The following is a 9098-nucleotide window of genomic DNA, read 5'->3' as shown; positions in this document are numbered from 1 at the left end:
GGCATTAGGCGGAGAAGGCAATGGCACCCCACTCCAGTACTCTTGCCTGGAAAATCCCATGGATGGAGAAACCTGGAAGGCTGCAGTCCATGGGGTCACTGAGGGTCGGACACGACTGAGCGACTTCACCTTCACTTTTCACTTTCATGCATTGGAGAAGGAAATGGCAACCCACTCCAGTGTTCTTGCCTGGAGAATCCCAGGGGCAGGGGAGCCTGGTGGGCTGCCGTCTATGGGGCTGCACAGAGTCGGACACAACTGAAGTGACTTAGCAGCAGCAGCAGGCATTAGGAGTTATTAAGAAATCCTCACAGAACTCTTGACATAGGTAAGACATGGGAAAATATCAAAATGCATAAAAGTGAAGAACTATTAAGGATACTGCATGTGTGTGCACGTGTGCACTGTCGTGTCCAACTCTTTGCAACCCCATGGACTGTAGCCACCAGGCTCCTCTGTTCATAGGATTTCTGCAGGCAAGGATACTTTAGTGGCATTCCCTCCTCTAGGGGATCTTCCCAACCCAGGGATTGAACCCACATCTCCTGTGTCTCCTATATTGGCAGGCAGATTCTTTACCACTAAACCACATGGAAGCCAGTATTAAGGATCCTGAAGATATTTCAAACGTGAAATATATGGGTATCAGCAAATGGAGAAAAAAAATTATTCAAAACACCAAATCAACTTCATTTTAGAGAAATGTGAAAAATCACATTTAGAGGAAACAATGTGAGTTATTCTAAATCCTATTTTTTAAAAAGGCAATATGCCTTGCTGCTGCTGCTGCTAAGTCGCTTCAGTCATGTCCGACTCTATGCGACCCCACAGACGGCAGCCCATCAGGCTCCCCCGTCCCTGGGCCTTAGATACCTATAAAAACTGATTAGGCCTTCCTCTCCAACCTCATTTTTCTCCCCCTCTCCTTAGCCTGCTTCAGTCACATGCAACTTCAATTCCTAGACCACACCAAGCTCTTCTTTGAATCAAGACCTTTACATCAGCTTTTGTTCTCCATGGATTCCTTCTCAAACTTTTCCCTTTCAGATCTCCAGCCTTAGAGTTACCTCCTCAGAGAGGTCCTCCCTGACAGCCTTAAATCACACCCTCCGATGTCACTCTTCATCAGAGCACACTGGGCACTGATCACAGCCTGTGATTACTTTATGGACTGTGTCCCCCACTGGAATGTAAACTCTTATTACAGAAAGGAATCCCTCTCTCATATTTACCTTTTATCTCCAGAATCCATAAGTCAATATTTAGGCACAGAATAGATGCTCAAGCATTAGTTGTTAAGAGAACACTGAATAAATTAAAGAACTTCAAAAAAACACTAAAATTACATGTTGCATAACGAAAGCAATATATGTGGAATACCATATGGTGAGGCAGCATACAACAGTGCATAAAGCGCACAGACTCTGGACACAAACTGCCTGGGTTTGATCCAGGTTTCCTTTCTTGGCTGTTATCAAGGAAAACTGGTATCTCTCTGCTTTGGTTTCCTCACCTGTAAAACGAAGACTGAAACAGTACCTAACTCATAGCTAATAATATGCTTAACCTATCGCCATGGTCCTTAGTTAGTGAAGGAATATACAGCCCTGGGAAACACAAGAGGAAAATAAGGGGAGTTTAATGGTAAATTATCATAGTATGTATATATTTCTGTTAATCTACGAAGGGAATCTTTATGTAACATGCTAAACTGTCCACGGGAAATAATCCAAAATGCTACAATTCCCTTACGACATTTTTGAAAGACAGAAAACAAATTTCATCTCCTTAGCCAGCTATTCAAGGGTCTTGACTGTCCACTCCAACCTCCTTTAAATAGGTCAAGTTCCCTAAGATTTCATTTATGAAAACAGCTTCCCTTTCCCACATCTGCTCACTCCATCCCCTTTGCTGAAAATGAGCCCTTGATTCTAACTGCCCAAATTATATTCTACTTTTAAAGTACGCTATAAATGTTAGCTTCTTAATGAAACCTTTTCAGATCTGAAGTACTCCAACTAAATACTTTCCCTAAAATATTCCCTCTAAATTCTCATGCTGTTTTGCTGGCATCTTTTTTTATTCATTATAGTGCTTACAAGTCTACACATCTTAAACTACATTAGATTATAAGCTCCTAGAAAGTATAGATATGCTTTGTCAAAAAATGCTTAAAATATAGAAATGTATTCTGACACTGACTTTGAAACTTTCTGACTGAGACCTAGAGTGATATATTTTACATCACAATATAGTATTCTTGCCAGGAAAATCCCATGGACAGAGGAGCCAGGTGGGTTACAGTCCACCAGATCACAAAGAGTTGGACACAACTGAGCACATCCACACACACATAGTAAACATACACATACATATGAATGAATACATCTACGTGCTTGTCAGAACACAATACTAACCTCCAATTATATTTTCTATTATATTCTATTTTTTAAATGGTCCTGATCGACTAAACTGACTTAATGACCCACTAATCGTTAAAACTGAGGTCTGAAAAAACAGTACTCATGTGTTTTTCATGTACTCTATAAATGTGCTAAACACATCAACTTGACCCTCCAATTATTGCTTTTATTTGGCTTTGGCAATCAATAATATCTGTCATCCTGTAAAGCCAAGTTAAACAGATTTTCAAAAGTAAGCACTGCTCAGGAAAGAAAGCTGATTGTTAGTTACTATTCTGAGTAATCTTTCTTTCACCTATCAGGTTCATCTGAAATTTGCTTACGTGACGGCCTGAGGGCGAACCACAACTCCACCAGTACAACGACTGGGTCTTCTGGGGGAGTCTGTAGCCATTTCTTCATTCAGAAAACCTGTTTCCAGAATGAACAGACAAAAAAAAAAAAATAAAAGGGTCATTACTGCTCAGGATAACAAGAAAGATATATGATTGCTCGCTAGAGATCCATTGTCAAAAAATATATAAAATATAGGAAAATTTCCCAGCAATTTCTCTTATACCCAAAAGGGCAGAGGGCAGAATAGGAAGAAATAGACAAAAGTACTTTTCAAACTACTGTGAGGTCTTCTTATTTGGACCAAGCCTCAGAACCACAAAACTAGTTAAGACTCTTGTAGGACCCGCTAAGCTCCCGTTAACATAAACTAGGAAGGGATGGAAAGTCTAGCAGAGGATCACTTTATAAAAACAAATGTGCTACCTCTGTGAGCCAAAATTAGAGAATTTATTGAACTCTAATGTTGAATAATAAAAAATATACAAGGTACAGTATTTTAAGACCAAATGGAGCAGTGAGGTAACACCTTCCAACTAAGATCTTTGGTAATCTATGAGTAAGACTACATATGTATCCTAATGGGTGTTTTCTAGTCTTATCGTGATCATTTCACAATATATACAAATACCAATCATTATGGGTACACCTGAAACTAATCTAATACTTTATGTCAATTATATATTTAAAAAGAGACTGCATGGTCACAATTCAACAAGATTTTCAAAATCATATGTTAACCCCTTTGCTACTGTAACCTAATCACCAGAGTCTAAGTAAGTAATAAAAACTTATATGACATTAGAAGCCCTTTATCCTTTCCAGTCCCATCACTGCATCCTGATTCTTGAATGTCTAACAAGCATCTGAATCACTTGGGAGGTTTTAAAAGCATGGAACACACTTGGTTAAGGTTAAAAGAGACAGCAATGTGAAAGATCTTAGGAGACAGCACATAGCCTGGAGCTAATCTTGCTTGAAAGCACCTAAAGCCACCTCTTTTAAGCAAGGGGCATTCTATCACCTTAATGGAAATCTCGCCCACAGACGATTCCCATCTGCTACAAGCAAAAGACCCTATGCCCCAGCTAGCCCAGGGACCCCTTCCTCAGAAGGGACCTTCACCTCGAGCCTCTCAGCCCTCTCATTTCCATTCCACCCTTTATTTTTCGAAACACAGCCTCCCAAGAAACTGTCCTTAAGGACCCTGTCTCCCGAGAACGACCCTCGCCAGCCCCTCAGGCCCCACTCTCCTGGAAGACATCAGCACGGCGCTACCCACTTAACCTCCAACACCGAGCCGCCGCTGCCCCCGGCCGCCCTCTGGCCCCTGGCCCTGCCTCCCCTCCCCCTCCGACCTCCACAGCCCCTCCTCGCCGAATCCCCGCCAGTCAAACCCCCTGGCCTCAACGCTGCCCGTCCCTGGTCCTTGCCCAGCCTCCCCCGAGCCACACCGCACCGTCAGCCCTCTCACCGGCCGCCCCGCCGGTAAACGCTGCGCTCCAGCTCAAGGCTCAGTGTTTGGAGTCTCCCCCTCGTGATTGACGGTTACCACTTCCTACCACGCCTCAGCGGAACTACCTCTCCAGCCAATCCCAGAAGCACACCGGCCGCAGCCGGGCACCGCCCTCAGGGGTCAGCTTCGCCAACCAGCAAGTAGGAAAGAGGCGGGCCCGCCTCCTGAATTGACCCAATCCGCTGGGGCTCGAGGGAAAACAAAACAGTATGTAGAGTTCGAGTGAAGCCGAGGTGTCAGGTTCGGTTGCGAACGCAGGCGGGTGGCGGGGAATTACAAACACGTCTGTTTTCCTCTGTGCCCAGCGCCTTCGTGGCCCAGTCACAAAGCGTCCTGCTGCAGAAGCCCGTACCCCTTACTCGGGCGTCGCAGGCTAGCAGTCAGACTCGACACCGGGACGGGTGTGTTTACATCGAATTCTCGCGACAGCTGGTTCGAAGCTCAAAGCACGTGGACATGGCAGCTGCCAATCACTTTTCGCTGGCCACTCAGCCATTCCGAACCCGCCTTCTGCCCCGCCTTTTTCGATGTGTTTACCTTCCGGGAGCTGAGGCTGGTTTTCCCCCGGTGGGCTCCCGAGCCGGGGTGGTGATCTGAATGAAGGGTGCGGCTGTCATGTTGTCTGTTTGACCTAGGTGGTGGACCACGCCTGACTCCTTCCTCACTTGTTTACATTTCCCGTAAGGAACAGATGGAGATCTCCCTGGTGTCATTCCGTCAGTGACATCTTTTTTTATAATAATAACATTTATTGTTATGTTTAAGACCTAAGCACTTCATAAGCACTGTCAAATTTAATACCTCTGACAGTCCCCTGAGACTATGGATCATTAATAGCCATGGGGTTTGTAACAGAGGTGTTGATAACCTCAGTAAAAATTTTAAAAAGGTTTTAGCACCGTGAGAAGGAAAAAGTTTAGTCGCTAAACTGTCTCACCGGAAATATGCAGTTAATCAGGTGCTGGAGAGATAAATATAGATATAGCCAAGAAGCCACCCATTTGATTATGACGCTCAATTAGTGCCAGTAAAAAAGGACACCCAAAGTGATATTTATCAGCCCAATGTTTGAACATTAGGCTAATGAAAGATTTTGAGGAAATTTATCTTCTTCACTACACAAATGCCCAGCACCATCAGTCTTTTATGATTTGCTTCCTACATGAAACCCTATACGGAAGGAATCTTTCCCAATATTTTGAATTCTTTTTGATCTTTTACTATCCCTGGCTTACTTGTTGTCTCTGAAAATGTTTTTGTTTGTTTTTTTTTTCGGTTATTTCCCTAAGGTATGTCTTATTTTCTCCCACAGAAAGTTAAACTCCACCTAGGCATGAGTAGACTTAAGGCTTTCATATTGTTGAATTTCCCTTAACACCTAACAGGCCTGAATACAACAGATAGTTCAAAATTCAGAGGTAGTTAATTAAATCATTATTATTCTCATGTTGTCTCTGACCCACAAAAAAGAATAAAGACGAAATCCAGAGGAGACCAAAGGTAACAATCACAAGTAGAGTAACTAGTATTTGTACAAAGCGTTTCAGTCTAACTGTTGTATATGCATTTTTAAACTCCGTAACTCTTTCACTATTCCTCTTCAGTTATGGAAGAAACAAGGAGACAAATATGATAAACACAAACTCATTCAATCAATAAATATCTGAACACCTACTAAGTGTCAGTCATGTTCTAGACTCTGGAGATACAGCAATAAATAAGTCAACCAATGTGTCTTTCTTCAACCAAAGAATTTGCACTCTGATAGGAAGACAGAAATAAACAGACAAAGAGGGAACTTCAAATAGTGTAAAATGCTATGGGGAAAAAAATAAGCCAGATAAATAGAGATAAGAGACAGCTTATTTTAGGTAATGTGGTAAAGGAAGGCCTCTAAGGAGATGGCATTTGAACCAAGATTTCCGTGAAGCAGGTTTTCAGCAGCTCTGAGTGAAAAGCAGTTTAGACAAAACAAACAACAGGTACAAAGGCCTTAAGAAAGCAATGAATGTTGAATGGGAAAAATAATATGACTAAACAGAGTGGATTGGGACTTCTCTGGTGGTCCAGTGGCTAAGACTGTGCTCACAATGCAGGAGCGCCCGGTTTAACCCCTGGTCAGAGAGCTGGATCTCACACACCACAACGAAGAGTTCACATGGCTGCAACTAAGAGTTCGAGTGCCACAATTAAGATCTAGCATAGCTAAATAAATGTGTTCAAAAAACCCCAAAGTAGATTAAGTAGAAAATGATAGCAAACTAGTTAGGAAAGGTAAGCAGTGGCCAAATCCAGTATAGTGTATAGAATTATAACGAGTTTTAGTTTTATCCTAGGGTGGGAATCTATTGGAAGACTTCCAGCTAGGAAGTGTCACGATCACATTTACATGTCTAAAAGACCATTATACCTACTAAACAGACAATAAACTGTCTTTAGGGAGGGGCCAAGAGTGGAAGGATGGGTCAAGTAAGGAGGCATGGGAGAGCTATCTAGACCTGGGGCTAGAGATGAAGCAGTAGAGTGAAAAGTAATCAATTTCAGAGTATTTTGGAAGACAGAATTGAAAGAACTTGATAATGGGTTGGATGTATAAGAGAAGGGAAAAGGAGAATCAAAGATCCTGCCTGTGTTTTGGGCTTGAGGAACTGAGGAATGCCATTTTATGGATCTGATGAACCCTCTTGAAGTCATACATTTTTTAGTGAAGGAGAATTTCTGTGACTTGGTTTCTTCCTTTGTAAACTGTAAAAAGAGTATTATGCTCCTCCTAAGATTTTTTTTAGTAATGTGATGGTTTGGTAGGAGGTGTGTTTTGTATGTTGTTTATTTTATTGGGTGTTTTGTTTTGTTTTGTTTTGTTTTGGCGTGTGGGATCTTAGTTCCTAGACCAGGGATTGAACCTGTGCTCCTGCAGTGGAAGCAAGGAGTCCCAACCACTGGATTGCCAGGGAATTCCCAGTATATTTTTTTTAAGTTTTAAAACTTTGAAAAGTTTAATGCTGGTACTGTTTATTTCCGTATCAATTGGTACAATTTTACATCATGTTTTATACTACTTCATCTTTGCAAAGACATCGAATACACAAAAACACACATTCAATAACTGAAAAATATGGAATGCTTCATTAATTTGCATGTCATCCTTGTGCAGGGGCTATGCTAAACTCCTCTGTATCATTCCACTTGGAGTGTACTGCTGCTAAGGCACTTCAGTCACGTCCGACTCTGTGCAACCCCAGAGACAGCAGCCCACCAGGCTCCCCCGTCCCTGGGATTCTCCAGGCAAGAACACTGGAGTGGGTTGCCATTTCCTTCTCCAATGCATGAAAGTGAAAAATGAAAGTGAAGTCGCTCAGTCGTGTCCGACTCTATGCGACCCCATAGACAGCAGCCTACCAGGCTCCTCTGTCCACGGGATTTTCCAGGCAAGAGTACTAGAGTGGGTTGCCATTGCCTTCTCCCACTTGGAGTGTGTGTGTTGCCTAAGCAAGCATCAGCCTCATGGGATTTTTATGAGGTGTAAATAAATTTTAAATTCTTGGGACTTCCTTGGTGGTGAAGTGGTTAAGAATCCTCATTGCAATGCAGGGGGCGTGGGTTAGATCCCTGTTTGGGGAACTAAGACCCCCACATGCTGCAGGGCAGCTAAGTCTGCAAACCACAACTAGAGACCCTGTGCACTGCATGATGGAGTGAGGACCCCGTGTGCTGCAACTGACCACAACTAGAGACCCTGTGCACTGCATGATGGAGTGAGGACCCCGTGTGCTGCAACTGACCACAACTAGAGACCCTGTGCACTGCATGATGGAGTGAGGACCCCGTGTGCTGCAACTGACCACAACTAGAGACCCTGTGCACTGCATGATGGAGTGAGGACCCCGTGTGCTGCAACTGACCACAACTAGAGACCCTGTGCACTGCATGATGGAGTGAGGACCCCGTGTGCTGCAACTGACCACAACTAGAGACCCTGTGCACTGCATGATGGAGTGAGGACCCCGTGTGCTGCAACTGACCACAACTAGAGACCCTGTGCACTGCATGATGGAGTGAGGACCCCGTGTGCTGCAACTGAGACCCAACACAGCCGAATAAATAAATATTTTTTACAAAAATAAAATTCTCAGAACCAGTTAGAAATGTGTACAAATTAACTAGTTCCTGTCCGTCTTACAGGATTAGAAAGTTCCAAGCCTTAGGACCTACTTCCCTTTCTTATCGAAGCTTTCCTGCCAGAACACAGTGGCTTGTTATCTGCTTTGAACTGGAAAACAGTTTGCATTCACATCTGTATATTTATTCATCCTTTTATGTAAGGCTTGGGTGTGCAATTTTCAATTCTTTGACGACAACAGACTCGGTTTTCCACTGTCATGTGAGAACATTAGGCCCCAGCAATGCGTCATTGCCAGATAAAAGTGCTGCAGTAAACCGAGAAAACAACAACAAAAAAGCAGCTATTTCTAATTACTCCATTTTTTTTTCTCCACAGAGATGGTGTGCGATTCACTCATGGGCCTCAAATAGAAAGCAGAATTTGTGGTGATCATGTTTTAACTTTTTGGCCATGCTGGGTCTTCACCGCTGTGCTTGGACCTTCTCTAGCTGCAGCAAATGGGGCCTGCTCCCTAGTTGCGGCACGCAGGCTTCTCTTGTTATGGAGCTCAGACTCGAAAGCACTCGGGCTTCAGTAGTCGCAACTCTCGGGCTCTAGAACACAGGCTCAGTAGTTGTGGCGCATGGGCTTTGTTGCCCCACAACATGTGGAAGATTCCCAAACCAGGGATTGAGCCCTGTCCCCTACGTTAACAAGCGGACTC

General features: G+C 43.4%; 1 protein-coding gene across 6 annotated transcripts in view; it reads right to left on the bottom strand.

The window, feature by feature from the left end:
- BCAS3 (breast carcinoma amplified sequence 3) overlaps window positions 1-4668 on the bottom strand; it is a 591772-nt gene extending 587104 nt beyond the window's left edge. For all 6 annotated transcript variants that reach the window (XM_010861584.1, XM_010861585.1, XM_010861586.1 and 3 more), the window contains exons 1-2: window positions 4231-4668; window positions 2747-2834 (exon numbers count right to left, since the gene is read on the bottom strand). In XM_010861584.1, the coding sequence (XP_010859886.1) occupies window positions 2747-2817 (71 nt within the window). In that variant the 5' untranslated portion in view covers window positions 2818-2834; window positions 4231-4668. The remainder of the gene's footprint in view (window positions 1-2746; window positions 2835-4230) is intronic.
- Between the last annotated feature and the right edge of the window lie 4430 nt (window positions 4669-9098).

This window comes from Bison bison, unplaced genomic scaffold, assembly GCF_000754665.1.
Source record: "Bison bison bison isolate TAMUID 2011002044 unplaced genomic scaffold, Bison_UMD1.0 scf7180017864472, whole genome shotgun sequence".
NCBI classification, from domain to species: Eukaryota; Metazoa; Chordata; class Mammalia; order Artiodactyla; family Bovidae; genus Bison; species Bison bison.
This window is presented reverse-complemented; position numbering and strand designations above follow the sequence as displayed.